The sequence below is a fragment of the Polyodon spathula genome, chromosome 34, assembly GCF_017654505.1.
Source record: "Polyodon spathula isolate WHYD16114869_AA chromosome 34, ASM1765450v1, whole genome shotgun sequence".
Classification (NCBI taxonomy): Eukaryota; Metazoa; Chordata; class Actinopteri; order Acipenseriformes; family Polyodontidae; genus Polyodon; species Polyodon spathula.
Window position 1 is genome coordinate 4,811,974 of NC_054567.1, and position 27,116 is coordinate 4,839,089.

Genomic DNA, 27,116 nt, shown 5'->3' on the forward strand with positions numbered 1-27,116 from the left:
GAATTACATTTTTTACTTCAAAAAGAAATGCTAGCTGTCAGCCATCAATCCAGCCTTGTATTTTTAAAGTGGGCACTTTTTTTCCCATTTCAAGCACTGAGAAAAACTCTTTAAAGGTGATTTAGAGGTGATTGTATTTTGGCAGTTGAAGTTGCTATTTTTAAAACAAAGAATCTGCTCATATAACAAAATCAATAACAAGCAACTTTTAGGGAGGCAGTGTGGTCCAGTGGTTAAGTCCAGGGCTTGTAACCAAAAGGTCACCAGTTCAAATCACCTCTGCCATTGACTGACTCACTGTGTGACCCTGAGCAAGTCACTTCACCTCCTTGTGCTCCATCCTGCGGATGAGATGTCCTATTGTACCTGACTCTGCACATTATGCACAGTTCACATCCTACCTCTGTAAAGCACTTTGTGATGGTGGTCCATTTTGAAAGGCACTATATAAAAATTATTATTATTAACTTAGGTGAAATTAAATTAACATTCTTCAATGTTTATTACTAGTTTTTCCAAATGAGCATATTGTGACTGTGTGCTAACTTTGTACTTGGATCAAATTATTTTAAAGAACCAGGCCTATAAGGGTTACGTTACAGTGGTCCTTGCATTTAGGAAGATGCTGATTGAGAAGCACAGGTCTAATCTCTGTCTCCCTCTCTCCCTGCCTGTCCTCCAGGTTTCACAGACCCTGATCCTCTGCAGGAGCAGTACGAAGAGGAAGAGGATGAGTTTGACAGTGCCGAGGGGCAGGTAAGGGGCAGTTACAGCACTATTTTTCTAAGGGCAGAGTTTAACCTAGGGAGCTTGAAACATTCCAAGAGCTCAGCATACTGCATTTCTACATTCCCAAACCATTAGTTTGCTGCACTGCCTGCACCCAGCACTAAGCACAAAAGATCTCTGTGCACTGCCTGCACCCAGCAGTAACCACACAAGATCTCTGTGCACTGCCTGCACCCAGCAGTAAACACACAAGATCTCTGTGCACTGCCTGTACCCAGCACTAAACACTGTGGGGCTAATTATGTTAGTTGATTTAGTAATTCATTTAAACAGTTAATTCATTTAAATAATTACAATAGTTCAAGTTAACGTGCGTTAATTAACATGAATGAATACTATGTGACCATTACAATATTAGATCACCAACTAAACCCAGACAATCTATTAGTTATCTGTTAAATAATCTGAATATTCATTCACGTTAAATGTAGAGCAAGTTTGTTTTACAAGCTACACAGTATATATAAATCATATTTTCTAGGCTGGCGTGACAATCATGTCTGTTTTATAACAGTTGTAAAAACTTTGCTCTTTTTAAATGTAATTTTGGTTTCAGTTTACATTGAATCTTTATCAGCCTCACAGTTTCATAAGGGGAAGAAATTACTGGTGCCCACCCCTACTAACCCCCTAGTGGCCATTTCTATACGGCTTGCTCCTTTAACCCCCAGATTCAATCACTTGTGCTGAAGAATGCCCTTGGCACGTTTCATCACAATTGCAGAAGCGTTTCTCTAGAGACACAGTATATCAGAATGTAAGTGTGACGTGCATACAGAAAGAGATGCATCCTCCACATACTTCCCAGATTCTAATACAGACTTAATATTGCTATAGAACTGAGCTCCCAAACCGTATAGAAAAGCCATGCTTGACAAAGTGAGGCACTTTCATATACTATATAGGTAGATATATGTATTGCAGCTCTTAATTTATTGTGATCTTCCTCATTTGTATAGTATCACCTACATGTTCTTAAAAGCTGCATTTAAAAAACTGAATTATTTCTTTCTGAAAAAAACACACATTAGGTATGGTAGATTAGACAAAGAGCAGATGACACTTGACAGCCAAGCCGCATAGCCGAGGTGCTGGACAACAGAGCAAAGCTAAAATCAACAAAGAAAAATGGAAGCCGTACAGTCCTAAAAGTTTTCAAAATTTATTGAGAAAGAAACTAATGTTTTGACTGTAAAGCCTTCATCAGGTGAACATCACAGAATTCTAAAAAGCCTTTTATCTTTCTGCTGTTTTGAGGACTGCCTAAGTCCAGTGTTTATTTCTGTCTCCACTGTGTCTTTCCATCCTGGTTTCTTACTGTCATGTTCTAGTGATGTGGTCACAGGGTGGCTATCAGGCTGTTTATATATAATTTGGATACTTTCATAATGAAAACGATGCCTTTGAGTATATAGACACAGTGGTGGTATCTTTTTAATTTCCTCCCATGTGACGTGTCCCTAGGTCATGGCAGGAAAGTCTTATCATCCTTTAGCAGCCTGAATCAGCGCTTTCCAGTAACCAGCCAGACGCTTACAGTGACTCGCTGACATGCGCACACACACACACAACCAGCCAGGCACTCACAGTAACTCTCTGACATGCACACAAACACACACACAACCAGCCAGGCATTCACAGTGACTCGCTGACATGCACACACACACACACACACACACACACAACCAGCCAGGCATTCACAGTGACTCGCTGACATGGACACAAACACACACACAACCAGCCAGGCACTCACAGTGACTCGCTGACATGCGCGCACACACACACACACACACACAACCAGCCTGGCACTCACAGTGACTCGCTGACACACACACACAACCAGCCTGGCACTCACAGTGACACGCTGACACACACAAACAACCAGCCTGGCACTCACAGTGACTCGCTGACACACACAGACATCCAGCGAGGCACTCACAGTGACTCGCTGACATGCACACAAACACACACAACCAGCCAGGCACTCACAGTGACTCGCTGACATGCACACACGCACACACAACCGGCCAGGCACTCACAGTGACTCGCTGACATGCACACACACACACACACACACACACACACACAACCAGCCAGGCACTCAGTGACTCGCTGACATGCACACAAACACACAACCAGCCAGGCACTCACAGTGACTCGCTGACATGCGCACACACAACCAGCCAGGCACTCACAGTGACTCACTGACATGCGCACACACACACAACCAGCCAGGCACTCACAGTGACTCGCTGACATGCACACACACACACTGACATAGCAGATTTACTGGTCTGAACTCCACAGGTTCATATATGGACACAATAGTGAAAGTTGGTCCTAAAGTAAATACTCTTGCAGTAGAATTTTCCTTTAAAACTATTTCTTCTGTTCTGAATATATGTTTAAACATTACAGGGACTGTCAGGGTTTCTACCTCTACTCTGTAAGCACTACAGGTGAGCACACACAGATACTTCCAACAAGAGTAAGTTGCTTCCAATGATTTGTTTTGACCTTTTTGTGATGCTCACATGGGTCACCCTGAGTGTTTTTATGCAGTGGCTGCTGTTGAGTTCAGGAGCTCCTCTCCAGTTCTATGGTGCTGCTATAGACACATGTCAGCCAAAGTGTCTGTACACAAGATCCAGACCCATCTAGTGAGCAGCTGCATTGGAGTTTGCTTTTGTATTGTTGGCAGTACAACCAGGCAACTCAAGCTGAAAAAAAATTAAAAAAATAAATATATCTATTGAGGCTACTTTCTTTTTATTAAGAGTTGTGTTCAGTAATCCCCAAATCCTGTATTGAAATGAGTCATATATGCAAAAGAGGTATCTATCTGTCTGTGCTGGGGGGGTTGTCCACCCTCCAATCAGTCTCACCCCCACAGCACTAATATAGATCTGGCACTCTGCACACACTACGTGTCTCAGGACACACCTTTCGGAATAGCCCCTAATTGAGCAGCATACTTCGTAAAGCACTAATGTGGAACTTGGTAGTTATCGTCCCAGTAACAATGGGATACAAATATGTGAAAATGGTGATGTTTTATAAAACAAGATGGCCGCCACTTATACGTTTTACATTTTAAATTTAAACCTGCGTCAGTTGACAAACGATTTACTTGACTAACTCCAAACTTCACAAGCATCTTCCCTGAAACTGTATCAATACAACCGACTTTTTAAAAATTGTGTTGATCTGACACTTGGCATATATCATCAGCATCTAAACCCACATCAAGTTTGCGAAGCAGAAGTTTCTGCGATAAATTGTAATGTCATATGGCTGCCACAAATCTTATCGAAATGTGCCCTTAACAGCAAACTGCTGCTATTTGAACACCGTTTGACCAACAAAATCCAAACTTGGTAGTTATTGTCCCAGTGACAATGGAATACAAATATCTCAATATGGTTATGTTTTATAAAAGAAGATAGCCACCAGGTGTATGTTTATGTCTGAAATTTAAAACTGCCTCAGTTGACAAACAGTTTACTTGACTAACTCGAAACTTCACAAGCATCATCCTTGACACTGTTAAATTCGCATTAAACAAGATGGCTGTCTGGCGCATTTATGAAAACTTTCAAAATCTTCTTCTGTGGAACAGTTGAAGTTGCTGATTTTAAACTTGGCACATTGAGAACTAAACATGCTTAGACAGGTACTGATACTGGGGCTTGGGAGCCGTAAAACTGCCTGGCAGTTCTAGTTATTATTATTATTATTATTATTATTATTATTATTATTATTATTATTATTATTATTATTATTATTATTATTGTTAAATAATACACCAATGATCAAAAGCAGGATGTTCTTCCTTACACTCAATTTGTGACGTCAAGGCCTTGTTATTTGCCTCTCTCTTTTTGTGGATGATGTATCTTTAAGTAATCTTGGTGTAATCCTAACATTTTTTTTTTTAAACATTATATCAGACATTTTATTGTAAATGTATAAACACTTTTCTTTGGGATCAGTTAGGAGATGTGAATAGTCAGATTGTTTTCCAAATTATTTCATGATGTCGGCACAACAGGCAGTAACATTTTTGAAAATCCAGGATCGAATATAGTCTTGCAGCTGAAAAAATATTTCTCAAGAACAGACAAGGATAGGCCTCCTAGTTTAGAGAGTGAGAGTCTCCTTTTCTTTTTTCTGGGCTAGAAACTTTCCATCGACAATCTAGCCAGCAGTGAGAGTGGCAGAATTTTACAGTTTAGCATGTGCTACTATTAGTTCTGATTATTATACAGATTATTGGTAACCTAAAACAGTTCTGATCTTCTTGCAGTTCTTTACATGCACATTTACATTTGCCATCCAACAAATAGTGTGATTTTTTCATGGACCCAGACTTCCCAATTATTATTGTCATATTTTTAAGTGTAAAATTGACTGCACTGACACTGAAATGGGAAACAAATCCTCAGAGGGCTTTGCCCCTGGACCCCATTGGGGGCCTGTCACAAAGGTGGCCGGAGTGGGTGGAGTCAGACCAGAGCCAAGAAATAAACAACAAGAGAGAGGTGGAGTTTGGTGGAGTTTGGTGGAGCTGAGCGAATGGTCTCGCTCAGAATTTAATGAATGAACAGACAGACAGAAAATAAACGGTTGTAACAAACAAAAACAGGACACGGCACATTCGCCAAAATAAACAGACAAACAAAACGGACTAAACAAAACACGGTGAGCAGATATTTAACTACGACTACTAATATTATTATTATTATTATTATTATTATTATTATTATTATTATTATTATTATAACTTCCATCTCCAGTCCCATTCTCCACTCCCGAACACACAACCCAGAGTGAGTGAAAACATGCTGCTTTTATGCAGCTGTACCGAGACTCGATTGCTAATCAATCATTCAGTTGGAGTCGCGGTACAGCTGCACGTGAATTAATAAAGTGCCCGTGCTCACATATTATTACATTTTACTTGCACGTGAACTGCTGTGCAATCCTCGTGCCTAAATACAAATATACATTTTAAACACTTGTGTTACACAGACCCGTTTATATCCTGTGTACCAATGATTATACACCAACATTAACACACAACACAAAATACACACAGGGGCGGGCACTTTGCCACAGGGCCCTATAGGTCCCAGACCCCTTGCGCAAAGGAAAGCGAGCACCGTTGGTCCACATTACATAACCTTATAGAGTCACTATTTCTGTAGGAGTCTAACCCTGGCGCTATGCAAGGAAGGAGCCCACCTGGACCATGTATTAGTGTGCTCTTGTTTTGAAACGCGGATCAGGAGTCATGTACAGTGTTACTCTGTGTCATTGTGCAGTGTGAGTGAGTAAAGCGCTGGATCTTTCATGACAGATTTGTCATGCATGGTGATTCTGCAATTTGCCATGCTCATTCATTAATGTGCATTGCCTTGGTTTTACAAGACGAAGTGTTCAAGGACATTAACATTAGCAATACGAACAAAGTATTCTAATTTAACTATGCATTATACAAACTGTAGTATAGGGTGCTGTAAGATGCAAACTGATATTCTTACAGCACTCGAGGTTATAGTGGCCAGAAAGTGGAGCTGCTGTCAGCTTGTATAGAGTATTACTGTATAAATATACAGAAAATCAGCTCAGATAAAAGGCACACCATTCAAATTGTAAACGGCAAGAATTTATTTTTAAAGTGAGCGTATGTAATATTGACAGAAAAAAAAAAGCATAACTGTAAAATCATGTTCTGCCTTCCTCTGGGGCTATGAAAATCAGGAAGTCTCCAGACTCGCACAAGACTGAATTATAAGTAACTGCAGAACCAAAAGCAAAAGACTTCACAGAGAAGGGGGCAGTTCTCATGCTTTTATACAGTAAACACAAACTGAACAAAAATGCCCTTGTCAGTATGTGAGAACCATGTTGTAATTATGTAATCATCTGCAGTATTTAGATTTAGAAGGCTTTGGATTTTATAGACCTGTGTGTGTAAACCAGCAGAAAATAAAAAGGAAGAGGGGAAGGCGAGATACAGTATGAAGCTTCATGCACTAGCGATCTTCAGGCTGCATTCACCCTGCACATCAACTCTCTCTCTCTCTCTCTCTCTCTCTCTCTCTCTCTCTCTCTCTCTCTCTCTCTCTCTCTCTCTCTCTCTCTCTCTCTCTCTCTCTCTCTGTAATTGATATGCGGAACAGCACCCTGGAGTCAGATAACCGCCCAGACAAGGACAGATTCACACACACACACACATCTTCCCACAATGCAGCAGGCCTGAGCCACCTCAGTTCTATATAAAGCCAAGTGAGGGAAGGAGGGGCGTGCATGCAGCAACTACAACGGCTTGGAGACAGACGGGAGCAGCCTAGCTCACAACTCACTGAGAGGTCAGTGCTGAGGAGGAACTGGCTGAGGGGGGGTGCAGTCTTTCCCTGTCTCTGGGAGGCTGGAGGTTGGGGCGAGAAGGGGGTTAGAAAAGAAGGGATGCTTGATCTGCTCTTTCCAAGCTAGTAATTGCTATTTGGGTGTGGTTGATGTGTAGGTATATAGCAGGTGTGTGCGCTTGTGTGTGTATTGGTGGTATATAGCAGGCATGTGTTGGCAAGAGGCTCTGTGAAACCCTTCACTCTGTTCTCTCCTGTCATAAGCATTCAGCCTGTCAGGTAATGCATTTGAACTGTATGCATTTATTGGCATGGTTTATTAATATGCAGCTGCCTCTGGGCCACAGATCTGTTTATAGCTCAGTGCTGTTAGAGAAGCTGCAATACTGAGCAGCTTGTGTATGTGGTTTCCACACACTTCCTGGACGCGTGTTTGGACTGTGTACTGTTCTGAATCCTGGACGTTTTTATTTTTCTTATTACTCAATGAAAACTCTTTGATAGACTTCCAAGTGAAAGCTTTAAGTGAAACTGACACATGGATGTGGTGGATTTAGGATTATATTTAAATTGTGAGAAAACTAATAACTAGTAAATTGCTTCTGTAGTGTTATCATTTAATAATTGCAGTTGTTTTTGGTACTTTTTAAAAGCTGTTAAAGTGATAGCAGTGCCATAATTAGCACCAATCCCAAGGTAAAGGTTTTACCTATGAAAGACTTTAAACATCCACATTCTGCTAGGGGGAGAGATTAGGTTGAAAAAAAGAAAAACCCTGTGCACTGAAAGCCTTCTAGATCCTAGTTCAAAGCCATAATGAAGCTGTGATGGGGAATATCTGGACTAGTTTATCTAATCTCATGTTGGTTCCTGATTACAGATTAAACATTCCAAAGACATCGCTCTGCATGTATAGTATTAAAATATCTGCTTTTTAGCTTAAACTGACAGATTCCAGTTAATCAACCAAGAATGAGCCTGTCCTGGGAGTTTTAGTTTTATTGACTTTCTCCATTCTTTCATTTTTTATGTAAAAGTTATATGTGTGTGTAGGGTGCATAATATTGTGTAATTTTGTATAGTTTGAACAGCCACAACTGTAACCAAATCTAAAGCAAATAATACAAAATAGTGTGAGTCAAAAAGCAAGCGGTCTGTATATAATAACAGTAATATGTACCTCACCGTTAACAGTTGTATTTGGATTGAACATACTGTACCTCCATCAATAAAGATGCACATTAACACAACTTCAGGAGAGGTGAAAATCTCCTTTGAGTGACTGGACTTAATGGCTGTAATGGAGGAAACCACTTAGCAGTCATATAAGCGCTGAGCTACTCAAACCACTACCTCCCATACTGCAGCTCAGCACTCTAACCACTGAGCTACTCAAACCACTACCTCCCACACTGCAGCTCCGCACTCTAACCACTGAGCTACTCAAACCACTACCTCCCACACTGCAGCTCCGCACTCTAACCAGTGAGCTACTCAAACCACTACCTCCCACACTGCAGCTCCGCACACTAACCACGATCTACTCAAACCACTACCTCCCACACTGCAGCTCAGCACTCTAACCACTGAGCTACTCAAACCACTACCTCCCACACTGCAGCTCAGCACTCTAACCACTGAGCTACTCAAACCCCACTGCCTTCCACACTGCAGCACAGCACTCTAACCACTGAGCTACTCAAACCCCACTGCCTTTCACACTGTAGCAGAGCACTCTAGAGCACAAACCCACTATCTTCCACTTCCATACTACTGCCCAGCTGTATAACATTTCCTGTCGCCCCTGATTAGGAACATGGGGAGTGCCACTTGTAAAATGTTTTCAACTGTCCGTTTCTCATGTTTTTAAAATCCTCTTAACTGGCAGAGAGGGACTTAATGCATTCTAATCTAATGTTGAATAAACTGCTTAGTTAGCCAAATAGTGTTTAGTTTGTTACATAAAGCATGCAAGAAGGATGGTTTCATGTGCCTCACAGTCTTTGAAATGTTTTAGGTGAAGGAGGGCTTGCTCTCACTAGCTGTTGTTTGACTCTTTTCGTTACACACTCTACAATTCAGGTAAAACCTGAGTGTGGGATGAGGGTTAGGGTTACATTCATACTGTATTTCCTGCCCCAGTGGTGCATAATGCTGCCCCATTTGTTTCTGTGTGCAAAATGTACTTCAGTTTAAACTCCGTGTCCAATCTCAAGTACCAAACAAGAAACTCAAATCAAGAAATGTTATCTTCCAATTGTGCTCAATCCGCTCGGTAAGATTGACTTTTTATTTGATATTTGGAGATTTTATTTTATTACTAAGGTAATATTTAATGGAATGGCATGCATTGTTACTAAATATTGTAAGGGTTAGTGACTTTGGGTCAGAATTGAAAAATGATCTGGTAAAACCTTCACTTAACTGAAATTCAGAGGCAAGCAATGCTTTTTACTACAAAGCACATATTTACATAATAATAATAATAATAATAATAATAATAATAATAATAATAAAAAAATAGAAATAGATTCACCACTATAGCCAATTTTATTTTTGTATCTAATTTCACACTTTCAAAAACAGCACCTCAATAAATACACCTTGCTTTTAATAACATAAATTCTTATGAGAAATGAAAAATATTGCATCCAAAAATAGTATACTGTTGCATTTCTTGATTTTATTTAAATTATTGTTTTATTTATTTATCTAAAGGCACAATGTACAGTATGGATCTTGGTGAGGGAGCAGGTGTCTGAAACAATTTACGAGAGGGACATATTTAGAATCCCAAGGAGCCATGGTTATCTCCAGCCAGGAGTCCAAAATAGGCAAGCCACCCTGTCACTGAGGCCTACAGCTGACTCAGGGCTGCCATTTAAAAGATAAGCTGGACTCAGTGCTCGATCCACAAGATCTTTTAAAGGAGAGGGACAGTGGCACTAGCTGATGTCTCTATCCACAGGATCTTTAAAGGAGAGGGACAGTGGCACTAGCTGCAGTCAGGTGTGGGGTCTCTATCCACAGGATCTTTAAAGGAGAGGGACAGTGGCACTAGCTGCAGTCAGGTGTGGGGTCTCTATCCACAGGATCTTTAAAGGAGAGGGACAGTGGCACTAGCTGCAGTCAGGTGTGGGGTCTCTACCCACAGGATCTTTAAAGGAGAGGGACAGTGGCACTAGCTGTAGTCAGGTGTGGGGTCTTTAGCTCAGAAATGTGTCTAGCAAATCTGGACTCTCAGTTTCTAAAACAGCTCTACTATATTAAGTTCTTGAGGTCTGTGCAATTGATTGAAATAAATACTGTCACTGGGAAGTAAAGTGATAACAAGTTTCTGGAGATCAAACATGGTACCGTGCAGGTGTGTTTCAGTAGCGCCTTTCTGTCTCTAGTGTAGAGTGCTAGGGAGTCCTGTTTCTGGAGTGTTGATGCAGAACCTTCCATACTGTACTGGCTAAATATGTTTTAATTGTTGCTTCCTCATCATTGTTGTCATTCAGCTTTGTACTTGTTATGAAGCAAATACAAAATCCAATACTTAATGAAATCTGTTCTATAGATCAGAATGGCACTCACTTGATTTGTGTTTTGTTGAAGTGCACCCTGGGTTCACAATTGCAACCTGTAGTTCAAGTACTACAGTCGTTAAGTTCCATATTTTTTAAACAGAAATGTTTGATTAAAGTTTGCTGTGACTTATTAAAACTGTATTCACCAGGATAACTCAATATAGTGCTATTATACATTCCCACAAAATAAATTCAAAATAAAAAGATACAAAATGTAACAACGCTAATACTTTACACACAAAATAAATTGGCTCAACACATAGAACATTTAAAGGAGCGCTAAAGCAAGCTTTTAAAATCCATAAAAAATTGATTATTTATTGATCTGAAACACAACTCTTCAGCTCCAATGACTATGAGCACTGCTGTTGGCTGTTGTATTTCAGAGTACCAGACAGTATCAAACTGTGCAAGATGACGTCTTCTGTAATAAGAGACATTCTGCCTGTGACATAGAAATCCTGATGAATGTACACAGGAACTGCTATTAAACATAACAAGTGTTTTTGTGTTTGTAACTGACACTGTCTGACCCTACATACAACATGCAGTGTTATCTTACACACTGTTCATTGCTAATGCATTTTACATAGTTTAATAAGCATAAATTATGACTTTCCACGTAATACATGGACAGTGTGTAGGTTTTATCACTTGCATCATCATTTATTAACTTAACAAAGTTCTTGAAGATTATTAAAAATCAGCAAGTGGATTATATAAAAACGAAGCAAGTGGTTTTATTATAATTCCCTGCACCTACTATATTATTGTAAATATATAGTATCCATCACTTACACCATACAGGGTTATTTCGGGTAGCCGTTTGCATCGGACAAATAGCTTTTGCCATTCCCATTGATTTCAATAACAAAGGCATCGTTTATACCGTGTTAAGCACGCAATATAGTTCGGGGACACTCAGCTCTTTGGGTCTCGTTATGTGCCATTCACATAATACATTTAAATAAGAAACACACTGCCTATAATGTAGTAATCGCTCTTACTAATCCACCAGTCAGCTGTTTGCCCCTCGTTACTGATCGACTACCCCTGTAGTGTACCTTGGCTGTTCAATCCCTGTACGCAATGTCGGGTTTACAGCACTCATTGCAACAGCAAGCATGGCTGAAAGAGAAAAGCGATGAGCATCAGCATGAAAACTCAGTGTAAATGAAATGTCTCTGTTAGATGCTGTGCGCTTGCTAAAGCATGCTTGGAACTCTGTCAGTCAGCAAACAATGCAACGTTGCTTCAAAAAAGCTGGGGTTTCTGTAGCTGAGGAGGAGAGTGCTGACGAAAATACAACCGCAACTGAAACTCTGACAAGGCCAGAGGGGATGTCAGAAGTAGAATTCTCAGCTGTGTCACCTTGGCAACCAGGACGCTCTGCCTAAAACATGGTGCCTGGAGCAGCATCCGGATATAGATCCAAATTGGGAAACGTTTTAGAAACGCTGACAAGGTTTGCCGTCCATACTTGCAAAAAAAAGATCGTCCAGATGCATATCATAGGGTTGTTCGCTGGAAACAATTTGCAGTAATGTAGCCTCCCTGTACTGTACTTTTCTACACTTACTTGTTATTAAATTCATAGGTTTTAATTCAGCTTTTTTCTAGTGTAATGAGTGTCTTTGTAACCGCAACTCCACCCTCCAAAAAAGCCAAGCAAATTTCCTACTCTGATTCTTAGTAATAATCCATGTAACATGTTAATAACATAACAAATACTGAGTATTAAAATAAACTTATTTTAAATTTTTATGATTCAGATTGTCAGTGTTACTCCCAACACTTACTCAGTTGTTAATAATAAACACTGCTAGTTATACAACTTCTGTCTGTTATGTCACTGTGTATTATAACAAGTAATATACACCAAAACGGTACATGTAAGGCTGTCATTCTATCTGGACTAGTGTCCTCATGATTTATATGTAAGTAGAAACCCTTGATAGAATTACAGCCTCATTTTGCACAGTTGTGTGTACAGTATACATTATATAAAGTATTTATGTAGTAAAGGTATGAATACAGTCGAATGGGGTGGCTGTGGAGTGTTACGTAACAAAACCTTCAATCTGTAAGAATCTCAGATTCAGTTTCACAGTCAGGTCAGTTTACACTTGTACAGAGCTATTAACATTGAGAGAGGAACTGAGGATCTCCCCTAGATTATTCAGATCCCTGCATGGGCTACAACTTGGAAACACATTGCATCTGCCAGTGTTCAGATCTTAACCCTTACAGAAAGACCCTGGGCGCTGCACAAGTTTGAGAGCAGCAGTGGTTCCACATGCAGTATGTCTGTGTGGCACACAGAGCCATGACGTATTCCTCAGCATGGTCCCGCCAACCGTATGCATTGGGGCTTTCAGCTCCTATGGGTCATCCCTTTAATGAATGCCCCAGACTCTGTCACCTCAGATGGGGTGTTCAGGAGTGTGTGGTGCTTCTGGTCCTTGGAACTTGGACCCCACCCACTGCCGGTCCTGTGTTCTGTGACTCATGAAGCACCCTGTCTCACCCCGGCTTGTAGGGGTCTAACACTGAAGAAGGTATAACCCGATACAGGGACGTGACCTTTTGGTACCCACTCATTCCGTGTTATTAGACATGCTGAGCCAACTAGTGCTAGTGTACAGGAAGCAGGTTTGTGGTGCTGGGTAGCTTCAGTGCTGTATATTTGCTGTTTTGTTTTACTTTATGCTTTCTGTTTTCAGGTTGAAGGATTTCTACACACAGATCAGCTCATCATGGCAGGTAAATATGGGCTTTCATCAGTGGTGTCTGTAACATTGTAAGAGATTCAGAAGTTGTGAATTATTCATCAGAGAGTAACAGTGTATCCTTTCACTCACTGACACTTTGGTGTGCTTAAAATGAGAACAGTAGATCCTATAGACCTTTCATATTAGCTCAGGCGCATGCACTAGATTGTTGCTTGACAGTTTTCAAAAACTCATTTTCGAGAAATTGAATGCTGCTGTTTAATGCTAAGTGCCCAGGCATGGTTGTCGATTAACATATTTCATAAAAAGACTCCACAGGGAGTGTTGCATTGTCCCTGGATCTCCCGCAAGTTAGGGCAGCAAAATCGGCAGGGAATCGCCTTCCTACAACGACCCCTACTGGATAGGCACTCGTGAGCTTAAGCAGACACCTGCACGGATGGCATTTGTCCTCCAGGGGGCAGTACCTTACCAACATCCGCTGTCAGGCTTCAGAGTGTAAAGGGGCAATTGGCTTAAAGAGGTGATCAGTGCTGAAATCACGTCTTAGAGTAATCAGCTAGAACTGTCACTCCTCATTACTGCCAGCCTGCCTAATTTACAAGCTCCACAAAACAAGAATATACTGAGCAGCAGCTATGGGAAAGTACTGAGCAAGAATATACTGAGCAGCTGCTATGGGACAGTACTGTGTACACAGTGGAGTGGAACATTTGCTGCATTTCTTTTTTATTTCTTTAGAAAATCTTACAAGAAACTACTCGGCTGTTAATAAAATAACGACTTAGGGCCAAAAGTATTTGGTATAGCAAAGCAATGGAATGTCCGTCTGAGGTATTTCATAGTGAAAAAACGATTTTCTTAAGGGTCTGCACCGTCAGCCCCCACCAGGAGGCGTAGTTCAGGTCGCTGGGGTCCCCTATTGACTGGGTGTTTGTCTGAGGTATGTTAGATAAGGGACCAGGAACAACCTTGCCTCTCTGTCTCTCTCAGTATTAAATTATTAATTATCACTCAGCAGGTAAACGCGCGACCGTGAGATGGACAGACTGGTCTTTCAGTGCTGGAGGGCAGGTCTTACGAGGCCTGCCAGTGTGTGTTTCCATTCACAATGTAGGGAAAATGAAGTATAATAAAACCTAAAAGAACTATATTCCGTAGATCAAGCCCAGTCTTGAAAAAATATACTTTGAAAGCAAATTCACACACTGGAATGCTTTAGATACCCTAACTTCATATCTACCAAAGTATATTTTTACTAGCAAGATATATTTCAAAAGAGGATGGGATTCAGGACATATAATAAAATATACTAGATCGTACAGTTTTTTATTACAGAGTATTGAAACTACAAAAAGTTTCTGGTGTATCAAAATACACATCACTGTGTAAGCAGTCAGGGTACTGCTAATATTCCTGGGGAAAAAACCCACCCCAGCTCTGCTATACTTAGCCCCCCAGTCGAGGGTGTGTTTTATAAGTTTAGACAGACTGACTGACTCTATCGTCTGTGGAATTCAGGGAGATTATGGTTACCCAGCCCACAGCACAGGATCAGGTTCCCAGAGAGGAGCTGCTTCTGCCTGGCTTGTGATCCAGTCTGTCCCACCCACACTGGGTAACCTCAGTTTACACCATTGGTACTCCTGCAATGAAATGGCTGAAATGCTGGGACCAGCTCATTAATAATAGATGTGTTCTATACTTTTCATTCGATATTGCTTTTGTCTTTTTTAGCGTGGCTAGTGTGGGGGAACCCAGAATGGAGGCAGATTGTCTTTTGTTTTATTTCAGTCAATTAAAAAAAAAAAAATATTCAAAGTAAATGTGAGTAGATATATGTGACACACTTCCTGCACTTTCCACCTGCCTGCAAGTATTGGGACACCCTGTATTGTCTGACCTTATTAAAATCAAAAATTCACGATTTGGGGTGGCAGGAGTATAAAGGTAAAACAAACTTTTAAACTTTAATAGTATTACTTTTTTTGTAAGAAATAGACTATATAGGAATGCAGAGTTAAAATATGTTTCCGACTGCAGACTCTGCGAACACACAGAATAAGGAATTTAGTGAAATGTCACATTTCTGTAATGGTTAACCAAGCTGAGCTTCTTAAGTCAATCCAGAGGCAGAGTCAATGATTAATAAAGTTTTTTGGGGAAGCACAGAATTTTTTTCTTATCTAAAAATAAAACATACACTTCTGTGTTTTATTTAAAAAACAGAAAAAGCGAAAGAAATATAATTTAAAAAAAAAAGGAAAAAAAAAAACTTAACCTTGTCCAACCCTCCACAACTCAGCTGCCAAGTTGTGTTCCTTTGAAGTGGGCTAGGCCTGTCACGTTAGCAACCGTAACCATGGCAACATCTGTTTGACTGAAGCCAGAGTGAGGAGGAAAAAGTTAAGTAGCAGTTCTGTTTGTTTCTGAGAATATTTACTCTGGAGAAAAAAAAAGGCAAGGAGAGAGAAAAGAGGAATTCCGCCATCAAAATGGGAAACAGTTGTTCTTCTGATTTAGCAACAAAAGTTGGGTCTGTCTCCAAAGCAGGTACTGTGATCCTAGGGAATCAGGTAGTCGCAGGCTCTGCTAAGAGTCACAGGACACTGAGGAAGTTGGAAATTGTTTTTGTTTGTGAACAGTGAAGTTTTTCCCTCGCTGTAAGGGGGGAGGCTTCAGCAGCAGGGCCTCACCCTTTTTTTTACTTTTTAAACCGTGTTCCTGTTTTGCTTTATGGGGGAAATTACATTAAATGGTCTCTCTCTGTGTCTCCCTCCAGATAAACTGAAGAACAGCAAGATCATCTTTGTAGTCGGTAAGTCGCAGTTATTTATATTCCACTCCATCTTGTTTTAACTCAGTAATGTCTTTGTAATGCTTCACTGGAAAGCCCCCTTTGGAATCTTATACAGTGCTCCCTCGATATTCCAGAATGTGGTTAATTCACTGTTTTCAGGGAGCACTGCATTTATTTAGCATGTTGTCTGAAAATAGAAATTACTTATTTTGATTTCTTTTTAAAAAGGTTTTTGGTGGTGTCTAATTTCCCTTTATCACCTGGGTTGGCTTTCCAGACATACTGCAATGGGAACAACCTTCCAAACCCCAGCCATCTTGATACTTATCACTTGAAGTCAAATAAAAAAACAAGTGTAAAAACAGTAGAAATAGCAGGGTGCTCTTTGGTCATATTTAGAGTGCATTTATACATAATTACAAAGCAGTAGCTCTTCTTTTGAGATCAGCAATTCAAATGAAATCACTGGCTTTAAACTGTTCTTAAAGGTTTGATATTGTGAAAACTATTACCGGTCAGTGGGCTGAGTGTTTGTGCATCTTTGTTTGCAGGTGGTCCCGGCTCTGGCAAAGGCACCCAGTGTGAAAGGATCGTCCAGAAGTATGGCTACACCCACCTGTCCACCGGTGACCTGCTCAGGGCAGAGGTCAGCTCAGGTTCAGAGAGAGGCAAGAAGTTGTCTGCCATCATGGAGAAGGGCGAGCTCGTACCCCTGGTAAGAGACCCAGACCACACATCGAGTCTGATCGAGTGGACCGAACTAGATCATGGGAGCCAACCCATAGAGGAGTATACAGAAAATATAAAACGGGAGACAAGTTAAAGAAACATTTTGTGTGTGTTGCAGTGCAAATATATTTAGAGCACATTATACCCCTCTCTTTATATAGTTTAGTTACATGATCTCATATTTCTTTCCCTATATTAATTTTTAACATCGACAGGACTTAAACTAATATTATCTGTGATATATAAGAGAAGTGGGATCCACCGTTCTCCACAGCGCTGCAGAATAACGAGCAGGACAATCTACATGCCCCATTGCACTTTACATGCATGTTAATGATGTATAATCTGCGTGATAAAGGCTGTTTGCTTTTTATACTTTCAATATTCATAGTACATTTAGTGGTTATTTTAATATGCAAAACAACCCCATCCAAACTGCAATTAATTATCTGCATGATTTGCATGGGTAATATCAAGAATAAAATATACAAAGAAATCAGAGATACATTTTAGGGGATTTTTTCCATTCCTAGTATCTGTAGACTGAACTCAGTTTATCAGTATAGATTAACTGTTATAAACGTGCAAAGCTGAAACAATATTCAGATTCTTTAACCCTTAGCGGTCCGTTTATTCAGCGCTTGTCAGGCGTGTCGGGTCCAATTTATTTTCACAAGCGCTGTTTACTTTACACGTGCTGTTTACATTTTTTTTTTTTTTCAGAGTAAAACAAGTTTTCAATGGCACTGCGTGGCAAAAGGTCATAAGTACTGCATCTCCAGCCAAGCCCCACCATTTGTTCGCTATATTTTTCACATACCTCTTTATAGACGTGCATCCTGATAAATCCTCTCATGATCACTCGGTTTATCACTTCTCAATAATGCAATCCAAGTCATTATTTTATTACTATAACATCTCAAAAAGCACTGCAAATGTCTGTGATATTCTTTGAGCGCTGGATGCGGAAGCAGATATTTCCTTTATGTGTCCATGTTATCTCTGTGGTGCAGGGACTTCATTCGGCTCCTGTCGATCTCTCTCGGCCATTGAAAGGTTTTCTCTGGTTTTTACGGAGAAAAAAACATCTAGAGATCTGTGCTTTATGTATTTTTGATGATGTCGGACCTGGTTGAAACTTAACGTGGATCTGTGCTGTGACTACAAGGGTCTGGTATAGTACGCTGTAATCAGCACTGAACTCAGGGACGGCCGGTTAACAGTGTTCTGTAGCTCGCCAAACCCCCAGTCTCTTATTAATGAACTGCGAACGAGCTTCCCTTCTTCCAGGTGAGGTGCGTTATCCTGGGGGAGGTGCGTTATCCTGGGGGAGGTGCATTATCCTGGGGGAGGTGGGTTGTCCTGGGTGATGCGCATTATCCTGGGTGATGTGGGTTGTATTGGGTGAGGTGCGTTATCCTGGGTGAGGTGCGTTATCCTGGGGGAGGTGGGTTGTCCTGGGTGATGCGCATTATCCAGGGTGATGTGGGTTGTATTGGGTGAGGTGCATTATCTTGGGGGAGGTGCGTTATCCTGGGTCATGTGCATTTCATTTCTCCCTGCTACGCCACACTGGCATGTCAACAATGCCGTTTATCCCTTGTGTTTAATGGGCTGAAGCTGAGTCGTGCTCGTGAGAAATGCGAACACGCAAGTCAGCTGTGCACATGCAGCCGTCACCCAGTTTCTCTGCTGGTTCCTGAAAATGTAAAAATAAAAAAACTACTTTATTGTTAATTACAGTGCATGTTTGTTTTCCTTTGGCCTTTAATTGTAATTTCTATTTAAGGTCTTATTTTTTTCCTGTTCTTGATCTTTAAACTAGATATCAACTTGGATTCGGGGACAGCTTCATTTTAAATAGATCCAGATTTCAATTTCTGAGTCCATTCTGTGTCTGTTAGTGTTTTAACCTTTTTTTTGTGGGGGGGGGGGGTTGTTGTCAGGTTTTAACATTGTAAGTAAATCAAAAACAGAAGACATGAGTACAGTCGATTTTTTTCCTTGCTAATAATTTAGCTACAGTGGAGGAAGTGCAGAAACTGCAGATCAAAAAGTTAGGATCCAGTAGACTGTGTCAATAAAAAGAGAGCCAGTGAATAGTGACAGAGGACGGACATACACTCGAACCTGTAACCAGTCGAGATTTAAGCTTAGACCATGGGGTTGTACAAGTGAATACAACAGTGCACTGTTTTGCTTTTCTTGCCTCGGCTCAGGGTGACACTGATGCAGCATGGTCAAGAACCAGAGTTACAGACCTGCAACATCTCTCCTCCAAATCAAAAAAACGTGAGAACTCAAGAGTTCATAAGATATGTGAAATGCGTCTAGGTATGTTAGGGAGAGTGAATATTGCTGTCCAGCCTAGCACTGCTTATCGAAATGCCATAAAGAAGCACAATGAAGAAGCGTCTATAAACCGACACACACTTACAAGCATCACTGAATTTCTGTGAAGCTTTTGAATTGGCCCGACAAGGTCCTGATGAATCATCAGCATCTTCCAATCCTGGTGTGTTTCTTGGGCTGATAGATGTTGTTTCAAACACTGATCAGGCAATGGAAACACAGTTGAGGAAGGACACAGTCTTTAAAGGCCAAGACACTGGCTCTTGTACATTTTTTCTACTTGTGCTTCTTTGCGGTGGGCTTTTGATTTTGTCTTGTTTGTTGTGAATTGTTTTTTCAATTTAGAAAAATTCATTGTTTCCAGTTTAAGTTTGCAAAAGAATAATGTATAATTTCACAACAGAAAAACAACCGTCAGATCGCACCTCTACCAAAACTTGACAGCGTACCATTTTCAATGCAACAGAGTACCACTTTCTCACATTACACCGGTCAAGTTTTGGTACACATACCACATTTTGACCACTACACAGGTCATCCCTAAGTACATGGCAGAGTGCTGAGTAGTGTGAACGACTGCATTGCAAAGGCAACCAAGCTCGTTTAACATCATTAGCACAAACATGACAAAAGCGTTTTTTTTTTTTTTTTTTGGTTGTGATGGAGTCAAATCACGGACACCAACAAAAATCAACAGAAATCACGCAATCCGTGACAACCATGACTTAATCCCAGTCTTAATCATAATCATAAATCAAATTAAAACAAACACAAACAGTTACCATAGCAACAAGAAACTACAAATAACTTAAACATAACGGTCCCTTGATAAAGACATGCGAACCACACAGTAGAGGATACCTTGATAAACACATGCGAGCCACACTAGAGGATACAAAGCTGTTTGTGGTTGTTCTAGAAAATACCTGTGAAATGATCCCCAATCTAAATGACCATGGAAGAAGTTATCCAAAGCACACTTGTTATTATTCATTCGGCCAGGTTGTCCTCAGCTCACCGCGCTCCAGTGACCCCTGCGGCCTGGCCGGGCACCTGCAGGCTTGCCTGTAAGCTGCCCAGAGCTGCGTTGTCCTCCGACGCTGTAGCTCTGAGGTGGCTGCACGGTGAGTTCTCAGTGTGTAAAGAAGCGGTCGGCTGACGACACACGCTTCGGAGGACAGCGTGTGTTCGTCTTCTCTGCTCCCAAGTCAGCGCAGGGGTGTTAGCGGTGAGCTGAGCCTAAAAATTAATTAGATACCACTATACTGGGGAGAAAATAATAATAATAATTGGCAATGACTAAATTATAACAAAAAAAAGACAAGGAGGCGTGGTATTGTGAATATTTAGTTCCACGGTGACTGACGCTCACCCTGACCCGGCTGTGCTTGGTCTGCAGGACACTGTTCTGGACATGCTGAAGGATGCCATGATTGCCAAGGTTGACGTATCCAAGGGCTTCCTGATCGACGGCTATCCCCGCGAGGTCAAGCAGGGAGAGGAGTTTGAGAAGAAGGTATAAAGAGTTCTGATTAAACTGCCCTTACCTGCACTAAAGACTTCTGATTAAACTGCCCTTACCTGCACGAAAGACTTCTGACCTGCACTAAAGAGTTCTGATTAAACTGCCCTTACCTTCTGATTAAACTGCCCTTACTGCACGAAAGAGTTCTGATTAAACTGCCCTTACCTGCACGAAAGAGTTCTGATTAAACTGCCCTTACCTGCACGAAAGAGTTCTGATTAAACTGCCCTTACTGCACGAAAGAGTTCTGATTAAACTGCCCTTACCTGCACGAAAGAGTTCTGATTAAACTGCCACTTCTGATTAAACTACCCTTACCTGCACGAAAGAGTTCTGATTAAACTGCACTAAAGAGTTCTGATTAAACTGCCCTTACCTGCACGAAAGAGTTCTGATTAAACTGCCCTTACCTGCACGAAAGAGTTCTGATTAAACTGCCCTTACCTGCACGAAAGAGTTCTGATTAAACTGCCCTTACCCTTACTGCACTGCAAAGAGTTCTGATTAAACTGCCCTTACCTGCACGAAAGAGTTCTGATTAAACTGATTAAAAGAGTTCTGATTAAACTGCCCTTACCTGCACGAAAGAGTTCTGATTAAACTACCCTTACCTGCACTAAAGAGTTCTGATTAAACTGCCCTTACCTGCACGAAAGAGTTCTGATTAAACTGCCCTTACCTGCACGAAAGAGTTCTGATTAAACTGCCCTTACCTGCACGAAAGAGTTCTGATTAAACTGCCCTTACCTGCACTAATGTTTCCTGATTTTATAAGAAATAAAATTTGAAATGTTGATTGATAATGCTACAATACCATAGCAACATGAACCCTAGGGTTACATTTACAATGTGGGGCTACACTTTTAGAGGCTTTGACAAAATACAGTACCAAATGGCAAAACTACAGTTACAGTGCAGGAGTATTTAATGCCAGCGGTAGCAGTTAGGTCTTGATGGGAATTGTGTTTGTCACATTTTGAAAAGCCACTATAATGATAGCAGTGGCAACATTCTGGTGTAATCATGTTAGCGAGAATGCTATAGAAACCCTGGGGTGATTGTAGAGTTGTGTGTTGAGTGACACTACCCCTTGCCCCACTCTCCAGATTGGTGCACCCACTCTGCTGCTGTACATTGATGCCGGTGCTGAAACCATGGTGAAGAGGCTTTTGAAGCGCGGAGAGACCAGCGGCCGCGTGGATGACAATGAGGAGACCATCAAGAAGCGCCTAGACACCTACTACAAGGCCACCGAGCCTGTCATCGCCTTCTACGAGGGCCGCGGCATCGTCAGGAAGGTAGGCTGCAACTGGGGCTCCTGTCCAAGTTACAGTGGGCCTTCAGTCACTGAGCTGCTCTGAGCGAGATTTCTGCTCACTCAGATCACTGATGAAATGTGCTCTGTAGAGCTCTGAGCTGCTCAGGAGGATCTGAACTGAGCATGCCGTTCTGTGGGTTCTTTCACTGAGCGGCTCACTTATTTAACACTGTATACACTGGAACTTGCTTGGCCAGTCAAGGAATCATTAAAGGATGCCCTTAATTTTCTATATGCAAACTTTTCTAAGCGTTTTCTAAAAAGTTTTTCACTTGCTGTATATCAAATGCACAAATGAGGTGCATCATGTTGCATCCAGAGTTTTCAGAGAGTTTGGTAGTTGACACCGTGCTGCTCTTTTTAAAGCAAATTTTTTTCTTCGTTCTTTTAGTTCCTAGTTTTCCAGTACTGTAATCAGTTAATACGCAAATCTAAATCAACAGATTTTGATTAAGTACATAAAGAAGTTAATAATAAAATAATTAAAATGTTTTTAAAGGTGTTAGTTTAATAATATGTAGATATATTAACATTTGTTTTAATATACATAAATACATGTAAACATCTACTTGTTCAGGCAGTCAAACTTTTTGTAGACATCACTAATTTCACAAAGTTTTCTCTGAAGATAACTGAGCTATGCTCTATGTGATCCAACAAAAATGTTTCCATCATGACATTTTAGGACTTAACATAAACTGCTATGTTTAGTATTTCATTCTACAGAGTATGTGCACAGATCTCACGTTTCAGTTATATGACAGATTGCCCACTAACCTCTGCCTCTCTCCTCTTTCAGATGAACGCAGAGGGCAGTGTGGATGATGTCTTCGGCCAGGTCTCCATAGCCCTTGATGCCTTGTAGTAAACCAGACGAGGAGGAGGACACGGGAGGAACCGACTTTCCAGGAACACAACAATGAGTTGGACTCAATTCAGTGAAAGACCTTAAGAGACAATCTTTGCCTTACCACAGCGACCCTAACCATTGCACAGACCCTGATCAAGAACCGCGGATCCGTGGCACAATGTAAAATAAGCATCATACATACACGCAGGGGGTTGATTTTAGACTTTGGGCATTTATCTGCACATCTGTAGTTATTTAAGTGAAAAAAGCAGCCATGAACAAAAGATAGACCATAAGAAGTGAAGGGATTCCACCCCGCAACACGTCACATTTTAACGTGATGGTCATGGATTATATAAGTGGTGTTAGTAGGCTATTAAATGCCTGCAGATGAGAGGTGTTCAGTGTGTTGATTACAAGCAAAGACTACTCAGATTGCTGCCACTGCCCTGAGCATTTTAGTTCCGCTGCTCATTCAAAATAATTTTCTAGTGTAGGTTCTCTCATCCTGTCCTGTTTCTGTGGTCCCTGTTGTTTCTTTCTCATTTGCTGTCCATCTCCTCTGCTTCAGTCCTGTTCTGTTTTCAGTAAACATTACCTTCCTAACTGACCCAGCGCTGGGATCTGCTGCTATGTGTGTGCAATCATAATAAAACATAATAAGACAGAGAAGCGTCCCTCTGAAAATTCAATCCCAGCTACACATCAGAGCAATGTGTTCAGTGAACTGTTCTGTGAAACAAAAGGCTTTTTTTTAGTGGTGATTTGGAATTAAACAGTACACCTTTTATTCAGGAATTTAAAGGTCACTTGTTACAGACTGGATACTGTGAGGTTTTAGACACAGAAATGCATTTTTTGAAAGATTTATAAACTAAACTACTGTAGTTTGATAAACAAAAGTATGTGTTTCCGAACAGTTCCTTTTGGCCTTGTGCAAGGCAGAATTTCTCATAGAGGCTAGGGGTTGATTTGATCAAGAGCATTATTGGAGACATCATAGGACACATATGGTGTGTCTGTCTCAAACAAAGACATTTTCAGGGATAAAACACTGGTGGGTTAAAATCCATTCTTTAAACATCATCTTAAGAGTCCTAACTGTTGGTGTTATATAAGAACTGTTTAAAAATATATATGTATAAGAATTGGAAAAAAATAAACATTGTTTTAAAGTTCCCTCACAAAAAGTATGAGTTTTTACTTTGGAAGCTGAGTGCTTGTGTGAAAAGCAACACATATTGCACCCAGTCTGCACTGATGATGTGATGGTGTCTTTGCTGTGTAAAAACATGAACATGTTTCCAAAGTGGTACCATTCTACCAATGGCAGCTGCCCCTTACTATCACTGCACTGCCATAGCAGAGGGGTCGGGATCTCAGGGACTTCATTTTAAAATTTAACCAGTTCATATTTCATTTAGACAATTATGGATCTAACACCTATCTTCTGTAATCTCATGCATGCAATTGTCTCATGTTAGATAATTATAAAAAATCAATACCTACAGTACAGTAGGACTTTCCTTGCAGGATTGTTGAACAGTGAAAAGATGATGCATTTCAACCCTTTGTGTTCTCCGCTCACCTGTTAATCGTGCAAATGCGTGTTTGAACCAGGCTCTCCTGTCAGGTCGAGATCTGTGAGCACAGTATTTTTATGCCCTCGGGGTGGACCATGACTTCGTCACAGGTACTGCGAGCAGCGTTGATCTATCTTATCCAGGTTTTCAGGTCTTTAAGAGGTAAATACCCATACGGTAATACAGTAGTTACATTGTGTACTTGAAAGGGAAGAAGCAGATATATTTAGTCAAACATTCAGTGACAACTAGTTAGCCGCCTTAGACCGTGTGCCACAAGTCACACCAGTGGAGCGTAAACCCCAAGACGGCTGTAGCACTGGCAGAAACTGAGGGGCTACAGGAACATTGTAGCCAATCAGAAGACACTGTCTTCATTTCAGTTACCGACCCCTGGAGGACAAGGGCCAGACCTGCAGGTGTCCTCTCTGCACTCCCAGGGTGCCTGGCTTGGTGAGGAGAAGTCTCCCTAACTCATGGAAGCACCAGAGCTGATGTGACACTCCCTGTGCATGCATATGGTAGTATTCCAGTTTAAAACATCAGTATTATGCACTTGCATATGGTAGTACTCCAGTTTAAAACATTAATATTATGCACATGCGTATGGTAGTACTCCAGTTTAAAACATTAATATTGGCACAAGAGTAAGTTGCCAGAATTGGAACACGCCAGCAGGTGGTGTGAGGACAATTTACTGTCTTTCCTGTTTACAAATTTGAAAGGACAGAATGCCAATGTGTAGATAGCATCTATCAACAAGGGTGTCAGCGTGACTGTGCAGTCATGGATCAGGGGAGCTGCTGTTTTGCCTGCAGACTGTGTGGTGTCTAACACAGGAAGCTGTTTCTATGGTAACGTGATGATTCATTAATAACTAGGTGTGAATTCAAATTCTTTTCGGAGAGGGGAAATTGCTTTGGCAGCCAGTTCAATTACCAGACAGTCGTTTCAGTGTCTGGTGGAGTTGAGTGAAGTCCTCAGGAAATAGCCAGAAAGTTTCATGTACTTTTTGTTGTTTTGTTTTGTTCAAAACAACCCCAGCAACAACGTCATGGAGACATTGGGCATAAACGTTGTGTGGTTGAATTCCTTCTAAGAAGCTGTTCTTTAATGTCTATAAATCCACAAGCAAACAGCTCACAGGTTTTTTACTTTTTTTTTAATTTATGAGGACAACTATTAGAAATTTCTGTAAGAGGATACATCATAAACGTCCACAGAGTACAGTAGTTATTCCACAAATGAGGGATAATTACAGATAGATAAATAAATGGAGAGAGAGAGATTAGCTCAAAGAGCCAACTGCCCAACGTTTCGATATGTTGCACATATCTTTCTCAAGGGAGCAGTGTTATTTCCCTATAAAACCCTGTTCTCAAGTCTATGACTACTACAGACGACAGTACTATCCTGTAATCCCTACTATGACAACAGATCGCGCTGATATATTACAAGCCCGATCTGACGTAGATTTACTGTTTGTACAGGGGCTGAAAGGCAGAATTTTGTAGCACAGCAACAAAATACCAAGACCAAGAAAAACCATCTCCAATCTGCCATCCTCAGAGCATACTTGGAAGAGATCAGTGAACTGCAACCGATAGTCTCTGTTGCAGTGCCTCCCAACGGCCATTCACACGAAACCTCCAGAGCATTCTTGGGCATAACTGCATTACAACTCAAAAGTCATTGGCTGCATTTATAAATTCAACGCTGAGAAGCAACAACTCTTAAAATCGTTCCTAAACTCACTGTTGAGAGCTAGTGACGCGCAGCGTTGGCTCAACGCTGACTCAATGAACTCACTAACTCTCAGAGCTGCTCAACAAAAAGATGAGACACCCACAACCGCGATCAAGCTGCTATATACAAATTACGAATGTGATTTAAATGTAGATACTGATACCGTTGTCCGATTTCAGAACGTTAATTGTTAATATACACACGATTTATTTTATTTATGTATTATTGTATAACAAATAAGACGCAGAAAATGACAACGTAACTACTAACTATATATATATAATATATTTGTGCTGGTATTTTGCAAAATAAAATACAAGCTACTGTACATAAAGCAGATAGTAAAAACCACCTCAGAGTTAACTTCTTGTGGCTTTTTACTATCAGGTTATGTACAGTAGCTTGTACTTTATTCTCTATTACTAAATGAAACACGTGAATTTAGAGAATTACTTTCATTAGATCAAGCGCTGCATCTGCTTAGTAACAGTCTGGATTAGTCATTCTGTCGCTGGACTTGAATGAAGACAATATAAAAAACTTTAAGAAGGGCCTTCTTTATAAAATGTTGTATCTCCTGAGAGCAGGAATAAACTGAAGAGGAATACAATACACAACATCACATTGTTGGTTCTTGTTTCTGGCATTCCAAAATGTACAATTAGCTGAACCATCGCATAGGCCATTCACCCTGAAGAAGGTGTTAACTAAAACGTTTGTCTCCTTGGCTTAGTTTCTTACTCTTTTAC

The 27,116-nt window shown here is 40.8% G+C and overlaps 1 protein-coding gene across 3 annotated transcripts in view; it reads left to right on the top strand.

Annotated features, from left to right (window-relative positions):
- Nucleotides 1-24,218, top strand: part of LOC121303621 (adenylate kinase isoenzyme 1) — a 48,244-nt gene extending 24,026 nt beyond the window's left edge. The window contains exons 8-14 of one of the 3 annotated variants that reach the window (XM_041234412.1): nucleotides 683-756; nucleotides 13,456-13,495; nucleotides 16,247-16,282; nucleotides 16,816-16,979; nucleotides 20,745-20,861; nucleotides 21,977-22,168; nucleotides 22,988-24,218. In XM_041234412.1, the coding sequence (XP_041090346.1) occupies nucleotides 683-756; nucleotides 13,456-13,495; nucleotides 16,247-16,282; nucleotides 16,816-16,979; nucleotides 20,745-20,861; nucleotides 21,977-22,168; nucleotides 22,988-23,053 (689 nt within the window). In that variant the 3' untranslated portion in view covers nucleotides 23,054-24,218. Of the gene's footprint in view, nucleotides 1-682; nucleotides 757-7,060; nucleotides 7,164-13,455; nucleotides 13,496-15,846; nucleotides 16,018-16,246; nucleotides 16,283-16,815; nucleotides 16,980-20,744; nucleotides 20,862-21,976; nucleotides 22,169-22,987 lie in introns of those variants that run through there. The other 2 variants (XM_041234415.1, XM_041234413.1) reach the window with 2 other exon arrangements.
- The last annotated feature ends 2,898 nt before the right edge of the window (nucleotides 24,219-27,116 follow it).